This window comes from Mytilus edulis, chromosome 2 (assembly GCF_963676685.1).
Source record: "Mytilus edulis chromosome 2, xbMytEdul2.2, whole genome shotgun sequence".
Classification (NCBI taxonomy): domain Eukaryota; kingdom Metazoa; phylum Mollusca; class Bivalvia; order Mytilida; family Mytilidae; genus Mytilus; species Mytilus edulis.
The window spans coordinates 66,315,742-66,336,178 of NC_092345.1; the positions used below are offsets into that span (position 1 = coordinate 66,315,742).

General features: G+C 30.6%; 2 protein-coding genes across 2 annotated transcripts; one reads left to right on the forward strand and one right to left on the reverse strand.

The window, feature by feature from the left end:
- Positions 1-672: 672 nt before the first annotated feature.
- On the reverse strand, positions 673-9,253 carry LOC139512721 (proteasome subunit alpha type-2-like). Its single transcript, XM_071300587.1, has 7 exons — positions 9,118-9,253; positions 6,086-6,162; positions 5,593-5,725; positions 5,068-5,190; positions 3,743-3,830; positions 2,743-2,816; positions 673-901 (listed from the first exon to the last, which is right to left on the reverse strand). Exons 1-7 carry the CDS (start codon positions 9,153-9,155, stop codon positions 727-729), a joined length of 708 nt encoding a protein of 235 aa, XP_071156688.1. The 5' UTR covers positions 9,156-9,253; the 3' UTR covers positions 673-726.
- Positions 9,254-13,954, forward strand: LOC139512722 (large ribosomal subunit protein bL32m-like). The gene is made up of 3 exons (XM_071300588.1): positions 9,254-9,402; positions 12,593-12,844; positions 13,716-13,954. The coding sequence occupies exons 1-3, from the start codon at positions 9,315-9,317 to the stop codon at positions 13,934-13,936; spliced, it is 561 nt and encodes a 186-aa protein (XP_071156689.1). The 5' UTR covers positions 9,254-9,314; the 3' UTR covers positions 13,937-13,954.
- The last annotated feature ends 6,483 nt before the right edge of the window (positions 13,955-20,437 follow it).

Here is a 20,437-nt window from a genome sequence, read left to right on the forward strand (position 1 = left end):
GATGCCAAGTGAGATGGAAAGCCAAAAGGGCAAGGTGAGCTGAAAAGCAGAATTACCATTTTTCATGAACATGAGACAGCTTATAGTTTGATAAGGAATAGTGAAATAACTCAAGTGTGCTACAACATATAGATAGGCAACAGTATACCAAAACTTTAAGTTAAGTGACAGTGTTTACAATTATTTGAACTTGACTATCAAACAATATCAAGTTTAAGAGCAACCCAATCTCTTTTTTGTGCATACCCAGATAATATTATAACATTTTCTTTTATATTCTATGTATTATTATATAATTATAGATTTATAATATCCTATAGACAGAAGAACAAAACTTACAAACATCATCTTTTTTATAATTCTGAATTATTTACAATCAAAGATTAGGATTTGACTTTTCTTAGATTTTTACCATCATGTCCTGTTTGCTGTTGCTAATCAGATTTTTTAGAGTCCTTAGATAATTTAATCATACAAATTTTGATGACAATAATTGTCACATTTATAAAAGTTCTAAAATACTTCTTTCCTACAGATCATATCTGTGAAGCATTTGAACCCTATGAGCTCAAACAGCTTCTGTGAAATTGAATATATTAATAATGATTTCAAAGGGTTGGTACTGTGAGCATTCAATTTTCAATGAACACCTGTATACAAGAAAATACAAAATAAATGTAGCACTTTTATTTTATCTATTAAACAATAATGAGATGAACAATGTTGTTATTGAACTGATGCTAAATAGTCTTTGACCTCTGGTGGGTTCAAACGTCGAAATCCATCTTTATTACAGATTCCTATTTCAATATTATCCTCAGTCATTTGTCCTTCAAAACTTTCCTTCAAGGTCAAAATAGCTGTGTGGATTGCATCTTCAAGTTCTAAATTATCACTGTATCTGTAAATTCAAGAAAGGTTATACTTAGTAAGAAATTTTTTATTAAAAAGTACATTATCATGGGCCAAACCTGTTCATGGCAATAATTTTTCATAATTTCTTGTGCCAAACCTATCAGTTAGGTTTATTTTGGAAATTTTATACAATAAAATTTAAGCAATGGGCTTTCTTTATTAATTGTCAAAAAAACAACAATACCATAGTTAAAATTCCCCCTTTTACAGTCTTCCTTTACAGTATGCTGCCTGGAACAGGTATATCTCCATCAAATTGAAAGTCTTATAGTATGAACTAAAAAAAAGGTTGCATTCAAATGGTTAAAGAAGATGGCAACATAGAATTGTACTTTGAAAAATATCAACATTTCTTGCCATCACAATTTTTCATTTTACTATTCACATTCAAGTGCTACAATTGCTTTTCAAGGGCAACTTGCTTTGTATGAACACCAACATATTGATAAACCAATTTCTGTTTCATTTCTGCTACAACCAACTCTCTGCATTAGAAATATGTCATTGTGTATTTATCAAGGATAGCTAATGCTCACTATATAACTTTAAGTACATATTTAGAAACAATAAAGAAATGACAAATAATAAGGAAACTAGATGTGTCAAGTCTGTATAACTGTGATTTTCAACAATTTTCAAAGTTGTAAACTCTTATTTTTGGCAAAAATTAACGGAGAGGAACAAAACTTAAACTTGATCTGTAACTCATCATGAGTAACTTACATACCAAAAATCAGCCCAATATCTGAAAGCGTTTAGAAAAAAAGTCTGTATAATTGTGATTTTAAACAATTTTCAAAGATGAAAACCCTTAATTTTGGCAAAAATTAATGGAGAGGAACAAAACTTAAACTTGATCTGTAACTCATCATGAGTAACTCACATACCAAAAATCAGCCCAATATCTGAAAGTGTTTAGAAAAAAAGTCTGTATAACTGTTATTTTCAACAATTTATCAAAGTCCAAAGCCGTAATTTTAACAAAAATTAGCAAAGCAGAACAAAACTTAAACTTGACCTGTATCTCATCATGGTTACCTTACATACCAAAAATCAGCCCAATATCTGAAAGCGTTTAGAAAAAAAGTCTGTATAATTGTGATTTTCAACAATTTTCAAAGATGTAAACCCTTAATTTTGGCAAAAATTAATGGAGAGGAACAAAACTTAAACTCGATCTGTAACTCATCATGGTTAACTCACAAACCAAAAATCAGCCCAATATCTGAAGGCATTTAGAAAAAAACTCTGTATAACTTATTTTCAACAATTTATCAAAGTCAAAAGCCCGTAATTTCAACAAAAATTAGCAAAGCAGATCAAAACTTAAACTTGACCTGTATCTCATCATGGTTAACTCACAAACAAAAAATCAGCCTAATATCTGAAGGCGTTTAGAAAAAAACTCTGTATAACTGTAATTTACAACAATTTATCAAAGTCCAAAGCCTGTAATTTCAACAAAAATTAGCGGAGCGGAACGAAACTTGATCTGTAACTCATCATGGTGAACTCACAAACCAAAAATCAGCCAAATGTCTGAAGGCATTTAGAAAAAATCTCCGTATAATGGTTTGTTGCGGAATGATGGAATTTCTGAATTTTGGAAAAAACGGAATTTCAGACAAGGGTAAAACTATATGGCACCGACAACTTTGTTGAGGGGCCATAAAAAATATTTTACTGCATTCCTACTACTCAACTCTAAAAGTGAAGATTTTTTTATGGTAAATTAGCAACATGTAGCAGAATCCAACACTGAAACAATCAAGGTATAGCCCATGTCCAAAAGACCTTGATTGTCAAACTTATGAAACAGTAGGTTACCTTTTCTCTAAGAAAGTTTTCCCATTTACAAAATTCTTTCCCATTGCAGTTGCTTTCCAGGCAAAATAAGCTCCCTGAAATAATATAATAATGAATACACATAAATGTTGTTTAATTGCAATATGTATTGCCATATACATTTTTGAAAAACTGTTGTATTTATGAAATCAATTGATTTGGTAAATTATTTATATTGAATATATAAGGTTTTTGAAAAGAAAGACATATGGCACCCATTTCCATTTGAGTATCTTGCATTTGGAATACTAAGAAAAATGAGAGACCTATGAAAACATAACAAATCTCAAAATTTTAATGTTTCACCAACTCCATTACTTCTAAGAAAAGTCTTTGCCATGTAGTCCTTCATTTACTTTTCCATCACTTTAACAAACAGTTAGTTCATACTACTGAATGGTTTCATTTTAAAATCTAATTCACGTATTATTTTTATAACTATATATATCCATCAAATGGTCCAGATTAGTATGAAGGCTCCATCAAATGGTCCAGATTAGTATGAAGGCTCCATCAAATGGTCCAGATTAGTATGAAGGCTTTTTATCTTAAGTCTTTTAGTATTTGATTGCATTCAAATGATCATTTACAATTGATTCAAAGTTTTTGCATTAACTCGGGTTTAAATATCCAAATCTTATTTTTTGCCAAAATTTTACAACATGCAAGGCGTCTGATGAACTGATGAATTTGTTATGGCAACTGATTAAAGCAGATTTTTTTTACTTTCTTATAATTTGAATGGACCATAGAAAAATCTTATTACTAATGATTAACATATAAATAGACATACATATCTGAAGTCTCTTACATCGACATCATTTGTTCCCTGGTTGATAGTTGTTTTATTGGCAATCATACTACATTAATATTATTTATACATATTATTAAAACAATATTTCTTCTAATAAACGTTGCTTGATTGTTGATTGTCTGAAGTACAATAAAAGAGAACCTATTAGAAAAGCTGTGGGTGACTTACTGATGGATCACACTGATAAAGGTATGGTCTTTCCTCATCTTCATCCCAACCAGCAAGTAAAAGTGAAACACCAAATGGTCGCACTCCACTGAAAATATATATGTATGAATGATTTCAGTATAAAGTATACAAAGAAATGTTGTATTATTTTTAGCTCTTTCATAATTGTATTTTTTTTTAGAATGATGGAGAGAGCTTTGAATATAGAATAAACCAAATGCATATTATTGCCATAAATGTCATAACTAAGATTTAATCACCAATCTTGAGAGTAATTTTTCCAAACAGTACAATGTCAAGTCAGAATAAACATTTTGTTTAGCAAATAAATACTGTATTCACCATGGAATTTATGTTTTACTTTTATATTATTTCATAATTTAACTTCATTTTAAGAATTCGATTGAAGTTAAAAATTCTACCTTGAGATTTTGATAAAATAATGCTGTTCAAAAAATAATATCCCTATCACATGCATGACAAGGTATTACAATTTCTCATCACAGTTGTAAAGTTAGAAATTGTGTAGAATGCACTAAAAAATGAGAATCAAATAACTAATTTATCAAAATGATATTAGAATTTTCAGCAGTTCCTATCACATTTAAACTGCATATCATGTATGTAGAATGCACTAAATATTGAGAATCAACTTTCCAACTATTTTTATCAAAACAAAATGACAATGTTCAGCAGTCCATATCACATTAAACTACATATTTTAGTTAAGCAGATTATAAAAAATAAATCTAATTTTGATAAATTGAAAAACATGTATATTTAACTTGTTTTAAAACATAAGTAATTTAAAATTTTAATCCATTTATGTGTACTAAAATAGTTTCAATTCACTAATGAAAAAGCAAATGACAAGCATAATCAAAGTTGTTATAAACACTGACGGGTAAATATTGCATTCATTTTGATGTAATAACCAAGCAATATGGAAGGCAAACCTATGAAAACTACAAGTATGGACAAAGGAAGATAACTCAAATTCTAAATATTATAAATCTGAACATATAAGACAATTCATCCTGTTGATATTTTAGAAGTATGGTCTTACACATACACCTAATTGTCAGACTGAATATATATTTCATTGATAAATTTCATAAATGTTCATGCTGAGGATGTATCAAGTGTTGCGCTCTATGCACTATGTTTTGCAGTGATAAGATCTGGAAAATTGATAACTATCAAGCCAGTCACATAATGGTTTTGAGTGCATTAATAATGCAATCTTGAATCTCCCTTCCAAAACAGAAAAGTAGATACATTTAAGTTTCAGATCATAACTTAAATATATGTATATCTTTGAATACCCTGATTGTGTATATTCCTGCATGACATTAGCTATTTTATGTACAATCTGTGCTGTGGGTATTTGTTCTTGATAAGCCAACTGATACTGCTGAGCCAACTTCCTAGCTGCTTTTAATAAGACCCTGAAAATACAAAATACACATTGAAATGTTTGTTGAATTGACCATTAAAAATCTGTAAAGATTCATCAGATTAATTACTATCATGACAACAGTCGCTTTGCTTTAACTGGTTTAAAAAAAAACAGTTGGACTCAAAAGTCAGAATATCTTTATTCTAATCATTATTTTTCAGTCTGTTTTTTTTTCTCATTTTATGAATTCTAGAGTATCTACATTAGAGGAACTGATTCTCTCTTTCCTATCTAAGACCATTAATAATGACTTATACAGCAACAGAATGAACCCTATTCCATCCCCTTATTAATATAACTGCCTCCAGTCTAGGAAATAATGGAAAAATTTCTGGTTTATATTTCATACTTTATAATGTGTATGGAATAAGGATGCATGTCTTCTACAAACCTGAAATCAGGTCCCATCCCACTGTATACCATGCCTACATTTCTAGTTATCATTTCTATTTTGTGTATACTGTTTTCATCATATAATATGGATTTCTGCTTCTTCTCGGTAGCTAACACCACTCCATTTGTTGCTAAAATAAAATTCATAAATTATTTTTACATATTTATACATTTAGTGAGTATATCATATAAACATCTGTGATGTAAATAATACTTTGACACACATGGGTGTCACTTGACTTCTGAATGAACAGTGATGACTACCTCACATAAGTATTTTTCTTCAAATTATTTTGTATGAAAGCTTTGAAAGTAAGCATTGTGATCATTACAATCACTGTTCATGGAAAGTAATGAAAAGGAATTAAACCCTTGATTTATAAATAGAGCTACATTGTAATACCAGAAAATAATAAAGAAAAACAATTCCCTTCCAATGAATTTATTTTCAAGATAAATAATCACTTTTGTATGAAAAATATGACACTTACCTTTAATACCTACAGATGGTGCTCCAGCTGCAACAGCTGCCAATGCATATTCTATCTGTACCAGTTTCCCTGAGGGACTGTAAATAAATATGTATTACAAAAAATATAAATAATGTTTGAAGAAAATCTTTGAAAATATTACATAACACACTGAACCAAGGTTATATATATCAATAATCAATTTAAAGCCACTCAATCACTCCTGATTTAGAGTAATTTCATGCCATTTGATTGGCTGATATTGTCCTAATAAATTTCAGTACAACTTTTTATTACGTCAATTGGAATTATCTCCCTCACAATATTGACCTAATAACAAAAAAAGGTTTTTTGAGTTGCTATAAAGTCCTATTATTTCTTTTTTTTTCAGTTTTATATTAAATATTAAAAGTATATTTGGTTTAAATTGTCCTAAAATTGAATTTGAATAAAGTAAGTAGTTATACTATATAACAAAATCGGGATCAATTCGTTACACAGTGTGCAGTTGTTCTAGTACGGAATTTATCGGGTCAATAAAATTCATATCAGGTTTGGCTTTGTCTAACCCGATGGCAATATGATTTTATTTACCTGATAAATTTTCGTATTAGGACAATAACATTATCAGATCCATGCATTAATAGTGTTTATTGTTAATTTTTAAATTTTTGTAATTTGGATACACATGTAGACCTTATTATATATTATAAATCAATTATGAAAATTTGAGTCAAATCGGTGAACATGAATTTGACAGCTAATGCCCCTTTAACTTGTTTAGTATATCAATAATCATTTGAACTTTGCCAAACAAAATATCATTTGTATATTCCAATAATGTTTAGTTCAGCCTTAGGGCTTTCCAAAGTAGCCGGTAGACGGCAGATTTCCGCCATTTACGCCGGCTTCAAGTGCCGGCTACTTCACTGACAAAAATGAAAAAGAAAAAAGAAAAAATATCTTTTTCAAAAGTTTACAGGCAGCCGAGAGACGTATTGTCGCAAAGTCCAATAATGATTAACAAAGATGAAAAGTCAGTGTTAACCTTGGGCTAAATATAGTTCACATGAATTCAGGTCACTGATTGGTTGTCTATTTAAAGTCAGAATGCATCGTTTCTTTTCAAAGATAACAAGAGAGACGTTCCTTCGATAATTGACTAGTTGGTTTTGGCTTTTGGAATGTGAAGACAAACAATTAGGATGACAATTTTATGTTATGGAATAATATCAGTCAAATAAAAAAAAGTGCAGTAGATCATGTTGTTCAGAATCTGGAAAACAGTATCTTTTGTAGTTCATTTTTCAAAGCATGTGGTGTTCAGAGAACCAAGGTCAAAAACAAAAGACTGTGGAATATTGTCGACTCGACCACAAATAAATAATATTTCCAAATGATGTATGTATCCGACTTCTTGAACAGTTTAAAAAAAAAAGAGAAAATCAGAGGATATATCAATTTTCTGTCAATGCTTGAGAAATAATTTTATGATTTAAATACGTGTAATAGTCTTTGGAGAAAAAAAGGGGGTCATTTGTTTGCAAATGCACGTACATTGTAGTTGTGCAAAATAAATCGATCAAGATTTCTAACAAATTGGATTATGATATAAATAAAACTCCTTTAAAAGCAAATGAATTTTAAGCATTGAAGGTAAAGAAAATAAAAAACAAACCATTACATAAAAAAAAAAAAATTAAATTTCATTTTTCCCTACAGTAAACTTGTTAATATTAATAGTGTTCAACGCGTTTAAAAATTTATTCAACACAAAACCTATTAAAAAGGTTCGAACATGATTTGTGAATGGAATGTGATTTACCTAGCGCATGCAATGGAATCATTCAATATCGACGATTCATGCTGATTCATGTGGATCTCATTGGGGTGTGAATCCGGGTCCGTCCGCCCTGATTTCGCTCTAGTTCCGTTTCGCCCTGAGACCGTTCGCCCTGATACCTGTTCGCCCTGATTTTTATTTTTTATTATAGTGTTGTGTTGTGTGTACTTAATTGAATATGTTGAAGTCAGTCTACAATTTCGCCGAATATTTATGATTTTTATTTTTTAGTATAGTGTTGTGTGTATTTAATTAAATATGTTGAAGTCAGTCTACAATTTCGCCGAATATTTACGATGTATTATGTTGTCTACAGCTAGCTGCTACTAGGTTATAAGTTCATGCCTAACAATTTGTACATCAGTGTTTTTATCCATCCAAGCTGACTATTTTATTTGAGAAAAATGTTATTTTCATTATTAATTCATCAAAGGCAATTCATATACCTATCAGTGATATCAAAGATTTCAAATCATACCTAATCAGCAATAAAAATTCAATCAACAGTAATTAAAAGTAATTATAAAATAAAGTGTAACAATGCAGCCAAGAATTTAATTTAATTAATATTCTGTATTTAACTGTTAATAGATATACATAAATCTTAATATATATAAATATATATTTCTTTCATTAATGTAACATATACATATCATAAATGAAAATAGGGCGAACAAACCCAGGGCGAACAGATTATTTCAATAAAAATATGCATTTTTCCCAATAAAAAACGGTAGAGGTAGTTTTGAAAAAAGACAACAATATCACTGGACACAGGAAATTACATGCGCTATTCTGGCAATGAGAAGCAGGATCCGGAATCAGACCCCATGCCCCTACACTCCACCAAACAAGTCTACAAGACCCCATTCATGGCAAATTATAATACTCTATCAGTATAAAGCACTGAATTGTCAAATGTTAAGACTACAAGGGGAAAGGCTGTCGATTTTATATAAAATGTCCATAACTTATAAGTGTAGTATAAAAGCGACAAAAGGGTTCATAATCCTAATACGAGCATAATGTATGATGTATAAATTTCATGACGATGACAATGCAGAACTGAAGTCAACAAGAATACATCACTGTCATTCGTTTTACTGAAGAATTACATTAGACCCCATGAAGTTGTATTCGTCTACGTAAACAATACACTTTTAAACAGACATTTTTGGAAACATATTCTTATCAATAATTCTCACAATACCTAAAAGTTGTGAGGGAAAAACTGTATCGCTCAGACATTGCTGTATTTTGTTGGGAGACCGGCAGAAATGAAAGCAAATCGTCGATTGGACCAATTAAGAAAATTGACCAATCAACAGAAGTCTTCTTTCGGCTTTAGAGGAAATACTGGTTCAATTTTAATTAACTTATCGTCGTTCGGATCCAGTAGAAATAAATATGAGCTTGCTATCACGGCTTCATCTTTCAGTTCAAAGACTTGAGCTGTATTTACAAAAACTAACAGCAACGTACATAAATAACCAAAGTAAGAATTTAAAAAAAATCCTGATTGGTCTTTGCAATCTCCTTTGATAACAATTAAGACAGTGAGAAAATTCACCAAGGAAAGAGCCTAGAGGCCGTTTCGGCCTTGTTTGATTCGTCCTTGGTCGTTTCGGCCATGAAATAATATTTTGCTGTATTAAGCCTTTGAGCAGTTCTCATGAAACTTTGGTGAAAGTTTTATATTTATTTACCGTAAATAAGTATTTTTATAAATTGGTTTACTAACTTACATGACTTAATTTTGGCCCTTAAAATCTGAAATATTTTCACTATATAAATATTAATGTAGTGGAAACTTGATTACAAATTACAATATATGTGAACTGTCCTATTGTTTCAGTTAAAAAAAAAATATTTTAACAATTGCGTCTGACATTAGCTTTGTAATAACTAATTGTGATGTCATAATGAAGGAAAATTTCGTAAAATCCTGTTAATTTGCAGTATTCTGCAAATTTGATGACAGTTTTCTGCAAAATTAGCACTGGTGCCACCTTTTGCCCACAAATATTTTAGCTGAAATATTTAGTAAAATTGAGAAAAGAAATGGGGAATGTGTCAAAGTGTGAACAACCCGACCATAGAGCAGACAACAACCTGACCATAGAGCAGACAACAGCCGAAGGCCACCAATGGGTCTTCAATGTAGCAAGAAACCCCTACCTTGGCGTCCTTCAGCTGGCCCCTTAAAAAATATGTATACAAGTACAGTGATAATGGACGTCATACTAAACTCTGAATTATACACAAGAAACTAAAATTAAAAATCATACAAGACTAACAAAGGTCAGAGGCTTCTGACTTAAAAAAGGCACAAAATTGCGGCGGGTTAAACATGTTTATGAGATCTCCCCCTCCCCCTCCCCCTATACCTCTAGCCAATGTAGAAAAGTAAACGCATAACAATACACACATTAAAATTCAGTTCAAGAGAAGTCTGAGTCCTATGTCAGAAGATGAATCAAAAGAAAATAAATAAAATGACCATTATACATAAATAATAACAGACTACTAGCAGTTAACTGACATGCCAGCTCCAGACCTCAATTAAACTGATTGAAAGATTATGTCTTCATCATATGAATATCAGGCACAATCCCTTCCGTTAGTGGTTTAGTATCATACTATCATAAAATATATGAGAAGAACATAACTGGTGTCATGCCAACAAATGTTTTTTAAATCAATGTTTTTAGTTCCGATGCAAAGACCCTATAAGTGAATTAATATTAAAGCCAAAATATGCAATCTTTAATGACCTAACAACAGTATCGTAACTATATCCCTTCTTAATAAGTCTTTTTAAAGGTTTTTTAAGCTTTTGAGGTGAATACTGACATTTTTGTGCTTTGTAAAGAATATTACTATGAAAGATTTGATGTGAAATACCTGAACGTATAAGCTTGTTGAGTTATATTTACGAATTATTTCCTTATACCAATGATAAAATTAAGTAAATATTTTGACTAGTTTGTGATAATGAAAAACCATGGTGTAATAATTTTTCAGTAATACATAAATTTCTCTCGCTAAAATCTAATACGTTGTTACAAACACAAGCGAATCGTACTACAAAGTGAGATATATAAACACCATGAGATGGTGACAAAGGAACATCACCATCTAAAAATGGATAATTAACGATAGGAAATGAAAAATCATCTCTTTTATCATAAATTTTTGTATTAAGCTTCCCGTTAATGATATAGATATCAAGATCGTGGAAAGGCAGTGGTCATTGTTAGTATTAGCTTTATTTAAAGTAAGTTGAACAGGATAAATTTCTTTAGTATACATACTGAAGTTGTCATTATTAAGAGCCAATATATCATCCAAATACATTTGTATCTAAAAGTATTGTTAAATTTTTGTATCAAATGTTGTTTCGATGGGTCTTTGCTAATTTTAGTAATAAATTGTAACTCATAACAATACAAAAACAGGTCCGCTATAAGTGGTGCACAGTTAGTCCCCATTGGAATTCCAATAACTTGACAATATACAGATTCTCCATAGTGAACAAAGATGTTATCAAGTAAAAATTCAAGCGCATATATAGTATCAAAGCATGTCCAATTGACATAGTTCTTTTGTTTATTGCTACTAAAAAATGACCTAAAAGAGTTTGAACATACATTGTATGTACTCGCATTCTGACTTTTTAAATGCCCAGTTAATAAGGGATGTGAATTTTTTCTTAATAAGAATATGAGGCAAAGTGGTATATAGGGTAGAAAAATCAAAACTTTGAACAGATTTAAAATCACCAATATATGCATGCTATTTATCAAGTACTTCCAGTGAGTTTTTGACACTCAAAAAAAAAATTAATTCCACTATTTTCAAAGGTCTTATTTGAACAATTTATTATCAGGGTTTTGATTGTACCAAGTGTACTAGTAAGTAGAATAGACAATTTAGTTGTGGAACAATGGCTTGAAGATGAAATAAATCTATATTTGTAAGGTTTTTTGTGTAGCTTTGGAAGCCAGTACATAGTTGGGATTTTCATTGTATTTGGTTATGCTTGTAAAGAAGTAGCTAAAAGTTTGTGTTTGTTGCAGATGTCGTTTTCTGAAAATGAAGTCAGTTGGAATGTTGGTGAATTGGTGATTTCCTTTTGCAGAACCTCAATATAATATTTACGTCAAACAATAATGATGATATTATTAGAAGCTTTATCAGCCGGGACAAAAACAAATTTCTTACTTTTCAATAAATAGTTCAATGGTCAAGAGGTGGGGCCACATACAAAATCGTTAATGAGATGGAAAAGTAAATCTTTTCCTATTTTAAGCTAATGTATTTATTTAATAATTTATACATGTTATTTATATGAAGCAAATATACAACTTCTGTTTTATACTTTTAAATATCATACATTTTGCAATGCATACAATGTACCTATTAGATTTACTTTAATAACTGAAGTTAGAAAATAACACCTTTACTGGACCGTTTATTTTGGTTCCTGGCTTCACTCCTTTCTGATATGATATTGTGGGGTTATTGAAGTTATTTGTTGAAAAAGTGAAGGGCATATCTTGCACTCAAAGTGCAACTGTTTATTTAGTTTTCTACACACAGTTTATTTTCGAAATAATTTTGATCCTTTGTGTTCTGTTAATATATTATGTATATCAGTATATTTATATGATTTCTACTTTCAGCACATTTTGGCTTAGCTCTAGATACACCTCCAACAAATGAAAGACTAGACAATGGCAACACTCAGCAAAGGTCGATTTTGGATCAAATTTTTTCTCCAATAGATTATGCAGTACCTAAATTTAGACGATCTCGTGAACGTAGAATGACAAGACAGTTTGGTAAACATCAAATGGAAAGATATATTGATATCAAGAAAAGTTTAATCATGTGTCTTGAATGTGGTCATTGGCATGAAAAGAGAACAATTTGTGGTAAGTTGTGAAGGTAACGCAAGAAGAGGAATACTCTGGATTTATTTATTTTTGTGGGTATCATTATTTTTGGATTGAGTAAAACCTGCATATTTCATGGATATTTAATTTTGTGGATTTGAAAAAAATCTGTATACAAGACTATAAGAAGTTTGTTATTTGTTGTGCATTTAATTTTGTGTTCACCTGTAACAACGAAACCCATGAAAAATGGTATCCCATGAATACTAATAAATCCACAGTCAAATGACAGTAGATGTTTTATTTATTCATGTTGTTCATGACACAATTAAAAAAGAAAAAATAGCATCACTTTTATTTCTGTTTTTCATCTCAAAATTACAGTGTGGTCTTCTGCTACCTCAAAGCAAAAGCTTACTTGAGACACCTAGCATCTGTTTAAGTTGAAGTTTTGAGAGATGGCCTTGCCACTGCCATGCAGATTAGAAACAAAAGAATGAAAACAAACATTTTGAAAACTATGGAGCACCTTAAATTAATGCAAGATAATTTTCAATGACCTGGGCATAAAATACTGTATCAACATGATCAATAGAGCAAATAATTTGGATGGACTGTTTAACAAACATACAGACCAAAATTTGAAGTGGAATGTATATGTATTTCAATAATATAAGTATGCCATATATATAGCAGTAAAATTATGAGATACAACAAGTATAGTGCCACTTTCCACAACAGTCAAACAGCATATCAGACAAACTCTGTCAATGTAATGAAAAAAGAAGCAATATGGTGTAGGATTTATCTGACAAAATCCCTACATGCTCTTGCTAAGATGAAATGAGTAATCAATTATAAATTTTATCCTGTATGTTAAGGATAATATATATCCTGTTGCTTTTTTCAGGTAGTTGTTATGAAAGAGTTAGAGAAGAAACAAAAGAGATGAAAAAAGAATTGGGTGAGGCCATGGAGTATACACCTGATCAGAAAGAAGTCATGTTTGTTTACGATGGTGAAGATAAACCACCTACATTCGAAGGAAAACATATTGTGGAAATGAAAAAGCCTAGACCCAAGTGGTTTGCAGATGCTCTGTTGACAAAAGTGAAACCATCAAATAATTAAAAATAGATCAAATTTTTATTATGTTTTACTTACGCATTTACCTATCTGACTTGGAGATTTTATTTCCACTATACTTCATACTTGCTATATATTTTATACATGTATGTCTGTCCCTTAATATTCATATTCATTAGGAGTGTCTGCATATTTTATTTTCTGCCAAACATTGTCTAAATGATTAACTTTCTTCTGGCTGTGATTAATTTATGTTCATAGTTCTGAATGACCTATTTATGTTCAAAACAAAAAACCAAATGATATTTTTATGATATTATAATCACAGCATATTGTTCTAGAATAACCTTCATCAGGTACGCTCATGTCCAAAAGTTTGGATAAAGCCTCAGGGTAGTTGATGCTTCTCTTTTAAGCACACAGTTTTGCGGATTAAATCAACCTAATATACCAATCTCTGGTAACAAGACCACTGGACGTTAAGTAACCAACAATCAATCAATCAATCAAATAACAAGTTGTGATTAACTTTGCATGATGGGAAACAGATTTTCTCACTGTGTTGAAGATCCATTGGTGACCTTTGGCTCTTTTCTGTCCTTTGGTCGGGTTGTTGTCTCTTTGAAACATTCCATAGTGCCATTCTCAATTGTATTTACCAATTAATGTTACTACAGTACCAGTATACATAAAGTTATCAACTGACTGAACAGTTCTAAATGTAGGTCAAAAGAATCATTTCAAGGTTCAATGATAATGCTTACTTATTTGCTAGTTTAATCTCAGGTTCACTGTGTACTTTGATATATATAGGTCAGAGCTATAGTGTGACCTAGATCTCATGATTAATGGTTGTCAGAGGTTTTACCTTAAGTAATATGTAATCAATACAAATTTCTAGTTTGGGATAATACTGAGGTATTCAAAAACATAGGTTATAATCATGGTTCAACCATTTATTAACTGATCAGTATAAAAATGTAAAACCTTTATAGAATTGATTTGAAGTGCTACAATGTATGTGTAGCATTAAACAAAAATAATTGTCTTTTTGTCAAGCCTGCGACTTTTGTGGCTTAAAGCTGAACATAGGGATAGTGATCCAACGGCTACAGTTAACTTCTTAAAAGCTTTATATTTTAGAAGGGAGGTGGAAGACCTGGATGCTTCATTAATTGTATATAGGTACGTCTTGTATTACAACTCCAGTTTCTGGTGCATGTCAAAACATGGAGGGAAACAAAAAAGTGCATTTTTTTGTGATTTTTTTTCTGAACTCAATTTTTATGCCCCACCTACGATAGTAGAGGGGCATTATGTTTTCTGGTCTGTGCGTCCGTTCGTTCGTTCGTCCGTCTGTCTGTTCGTTCGTCCGTCTGTCCCGCTTCAGGTTAAAGTTTTTGGTCAAGGTAGTTTTTGATGAAGCTGAAGTCCAATCAACTTGAAACTTAGTACACATGTTCCTTATGATATGATCTTTCTAATTTTAAAGCCAAATTAAACTTTTGACCCCAATTTCACGGTCCACTGAACATAGAAAATGAAAGTGCATGTTTCAGGTTAAAGTTTTTGGTCAAGGTAGTTTTTGATGAAGTTGAAGTCCAATCAACTTGAAACTTAGTACAAATGTTCCCTATGATATTATCTTTCTAATTTTAATGCCTAATTATATTTTTTATCCAATTTCACGGTCCATTGAACATGGAAAATGATAGTGGGAGTGGGGCATCCGTGTACTTTGGACACATTCTTGTTTCTGTTTGATTATAGGTTTATGCTGAATTGAAACATATATATAGACTTTAAAAAAATCTTGCCTCTTTTGGGGGATATCAATCCAGGAAAATTGAAGGATATCATGTTTACTGGAAGTGCTGCGGCCTAGTAAAAACAGCAAACAGAAAGAAGAAAATAAATTGTTTTGATTTCAGGATTACGTAACTTTTTATTCTTCGTGGCTTGACCCACTTTTTTTTCAATTAAATCACAACTTCACATTAGTACATACATGATATGAACATGAAAAACATTTTCTATGTAGCATTTTTTATTTTTTTTTTTTCAAAGATCAGCTGTTTTGCATGTAAGCCTATGGAGCAGTCAATTACAAGACTGCAACCTATAGATGCCTTATGTTAAGAACTTTCCATCTATCACATGTCCATTGTCCTTGGCCTCATTTTCATGGTTCAGTGACTACTAGAAAAAAATTTCAAGATTTTTTGTAATTTTATTTTCTCTCTTATTGTGAGCAAAAAGATCGCTATATTTTATTGTGGGTACCTTTCTAGGTGTAGGTCCTCATGCCCGTCAGACACTTCACTTGACCTCAACCTCATTTCAGGAATCAGTGAACAAGGTTAATTTTTGGTGGTTGAATCTATCTCAGATACTATAAGCAATAGGTGTAGTATATTTGGTGTATGGAAGAATTGTCAGGTGTACATGTCCAACTGGCAGGTATCATCTGACTGTGACCTCCTTTTCATGGATCAGTGGTTATAGTTTAATTTTTTGTTTGTTCTGTTTTTGGAAAGATTGGAACTTGTTCTAAATCTTTCCTTAGGCACTGGCCTCCCTAACAACATGACAGGTTAGCTACTATTACTGCATGTATTCACACTGAAATATAGTTCTCATGTATGTGCACATAATGCACATATAAACTGTGTAAAAATGGGTATATTTGTGGAGCAGTTCATTCAAGAATGTATGTAATTACGGTGTGTTGATGTGCAGGCTTTTTAATAGCATTTAGATACGTTAATTGAGTATTGATACTAGTTTGATTGACAACTGTCATTATCACCAAACAATCAGGAACAAAGATGGACCTTAAATTACAATGCCCACCTCCTAAACTGTCAATTAAATTGACCACATTACTTATCAACATCAGTGTTACATAATTGTACAGACCCAATAAACATCTCAATACACAAAAATTTGACCTCAATTCAATACACAAATGTATATATTAGATTTTGATATATAAGGATGATAGATTTATTTATTGCTTATTACTTTTGGTCTACATTACATAAAGTGATTCTGTAAATTATGTTTGAAAGATAAAGATTTATTAAGGATTAACAGATCATGAAATAAAAATATATAAAAGGTATTCAAGTAAGACCTATAATTTACTTGATAAATTTCCAATAATTATCTGTAATAAATTAACAATTTAGGTTAGTTCACTATTTTTTTTATCAGAAATTGGCTTGAAACAGTTTTAAAATTTTAAAAAATTTATTTATAACAGAAACCATTTTTTATAAATTCATTCCCCATCAATCATTATGTCTATCTTAGTCATTTGAATTTTTATAAGAAGTGAATATATATTTTTGCTTTCAAGCAAAATGTGCATTTCAATAAAATAAGTTTTTTAATTTGTTAACGTTGAAAAAGTACATTTTCAATGCCCTGTGCTGAATAAATACTTTATAAATTGATCAAAAGGAACTCTACAACGGTGTCTTCCTAGAATGCCAACATTTTATATGTTACCTATTCCTTGAATGCCAACAAAAATATTTCGATAGATGTTTATATAATAACAATAGGTGTTTTTATAAGTATTTAACTGTTTCAACTAACAAAATGCTCCAAAACAACATTTTTAGATTATATTTGTTGACACTTTAAAGTTCTTAGCTGTTGGTCTAGAACTTATGTCTTACAAGGAATTGGCAAAATTTACTAGAAGAATTTTTGATTTGCATTTTTTTTTTTTTTTAAACATTTTCAAAACAGGCAACATTATTTGGAGAAGATATAAACTGCAGTTTAAATAAAATTGTGCAAATTAAGAGATCCATATTATTTAATTTGAGCTCATTTTATCTTCATACTGAAAAAAAACACTTTTATTCCTGCTAGAACCCTGCTGTTTATGCAATTTTCAGCAATACTGTTTTATTAATGTTCTTTTGTCCCCACCATACCTTATTATGAAATTATTCAAACTACTCTTCCAAGCTTTCCACAGGTGCTGTCCAGCACTTTGATTCCTATACTGTATGTAATAGGTCTACTATATTTGGTGTATGGAATGATTGTTAGATGTCAAAATGGTGGTTGTTATCTGACCTTGACCTCAGTTTCATGGTTCAGTGGTTTTGAATTTTGGTCTTTTTTTCTCATACTTTATGCAATAGGTCAACTATATTTAGTGATATGGAAATATTGTTAGCTGTATATGTCTGTCTGGCAGGTATCAGCTGACCTTGACCTTATTTTGATGATTCATTGGTCACTGTTAAGTTTTCTTGGTTAAGTCTGTTTCTTCAAAACTATGAGCAATAGGTCAACTATATTAAGTGTATCGAATGATTGTAAGGTGTACATGTATTTTTCATTTGGATTATCTGACCCGACCTCATTTTCTTGGATCATGTGCAAGTTAATGTGATTGTTGTAGTAAAGCTTTATATTAAGGACTATCAACATCTTTACTAACTATCTTTAGTAAGTGTTAGTAAAGAAGTCGAGACATTTCTGTGTTTGCACTGTTGTTTCTATGTTGTGCTGTCTTGTAGGTCTCACATAAATCTACCCTTTACCACATTTTTTTCAAAATTGCATTACTTCCTTAGCATGCATTGATAAAAATTATTCATGTGGCAAACTGTCTGGTAATAACCTAAAATACATGCATACCTTTCACTAGCATGGCAGATGGAGAAAGCAATAATAAAATTTTAACATTTTATTCAGGTTAAATGACTAGATCAATATATGTCATTAGGCCTTCTACATAAAATATCTCTTTAACAATTGAAGAAAAAAAGGTTAAACAATGCACTTTTTAATTATGAGCACCCATACTTCACAACTACTCAAATTCCACTTCACACATTTCTCAAAAACAAAAAAACTGTCCATTACAAAATAAAGGTAATTTAGTGGAGATATCGTCATAAAATATCATACTTTCCCATTTGAATCCTTGTAATTCATTATTATTGTAGTAAAGTATAAATACACATTAAATAGTATGTCTTGATCTTAAATAATTAAAAGGACAGATAATTTTAATTTCAAATGATGAACAAGGTTTGTCAGAATAAGAGTTAGAAATGTTCATTTGTGAAAAAATTATCATTTTGTGACAATAATTTAAAGCCAACCAGATACATGTAAACATGTATATTATTGGTTACTGTAAATACTTGGCTGCTTATATCATTCTGCAGACAGGAAAATTCATAAGTAAAAGAACACATTAAACTAATCTCAATATACTTCTTACAAATAGATATTTAATTAACTCTGAACAAAAATTCATAACGGGTCCTGCGGACTCCTGTGTGTCGCCTACAATTGCTGCTGTCAGTGTAAAAGTGTAATGTTGTATTAAAAAGTGAGTCCATTTATCAGTAAAATACAATATTTACAAAAAAAATCCAACTTTTCTTTTTCTTGGTCTTGAGGACACACTTCTGTCCAAGTTTCATAACAATCAATGAAGGTAAAAAAATAATCATTTGAACTTAAATTTTTGCAGAGCTAATTGATGTAAAATTACTGAAATATTGTTCGTTAAGCTGAGGACCCTGCAAGCTTCTGTCCAAGTTTCATAAAAATCCATGAATGTTTGACAAAGTCATTGATGTTTAAATAAATCTTTACACCACAGACTGAAATTAAAATGTTGATTCTACTGACACCCACAACAGAATCTAGGATTGCTAAGTTTTGCTTTCATAAAATAAATTTCACAGGCTACACAAATATAGAACCTGACATGTAGCTATACCTAGGTTTGGCATACAAGTTAAATCTGAGGAAAAAGTCATCTACACAATTTTACCTTATACTTTGAAATGACTGAGAGTTAATTTTTTTAACCATTTTAAAACAGTGATTACTACTGCACAAAATTGTACTTCTGTTTGTTACTGGCCTTATATTTATGTACAGGATAACATTATTTTATATATATTTTTGAATAGTCAAAAGTAGCAGTGTGTAGCTTTTTAAGATAAAATTGACACAAAATCAGGATCTGGCAAATAATGAAAGCACAAAATAGCATAAATTAAAAAAAAACAATAATATAGATCCACCATTCAATATTTCATTAAGAAAATGAATGAACACTTTAGGCTTTCATCAAATTTAAATCCAATGGAATATATAGGTTTAGACATAATGGAATTTGAGTTTTTAGTTAATTCCTTTAGCCACCATGTTTTTACTTTTTAATTTTATTGGACTAACTGAATTGGAAGATGCAATACAAGCAAGTCTGAGGAGAGATCCCTAGTAGATCTGATTAGTTAAGGCTTTAAAAAAAATCAAAATTGTCCTGAAAAAAACAACTTTTTCTAAAGTTTAGGTCAGTATAACAATATGATTTGGTTGAGCTTGAAGAAAGTTGTGTACATTGACCTCCAACATGGTAACAAATGTCAATATAACCAGATAAATTTGGCTGACTGTGAAAGAATAGATGCACATTGACTGCCAATATGTATATGGTGACAAAAGGGGAAATAACCCCAACTTAAATTTCATCTGACAATCAAAAACTATCAA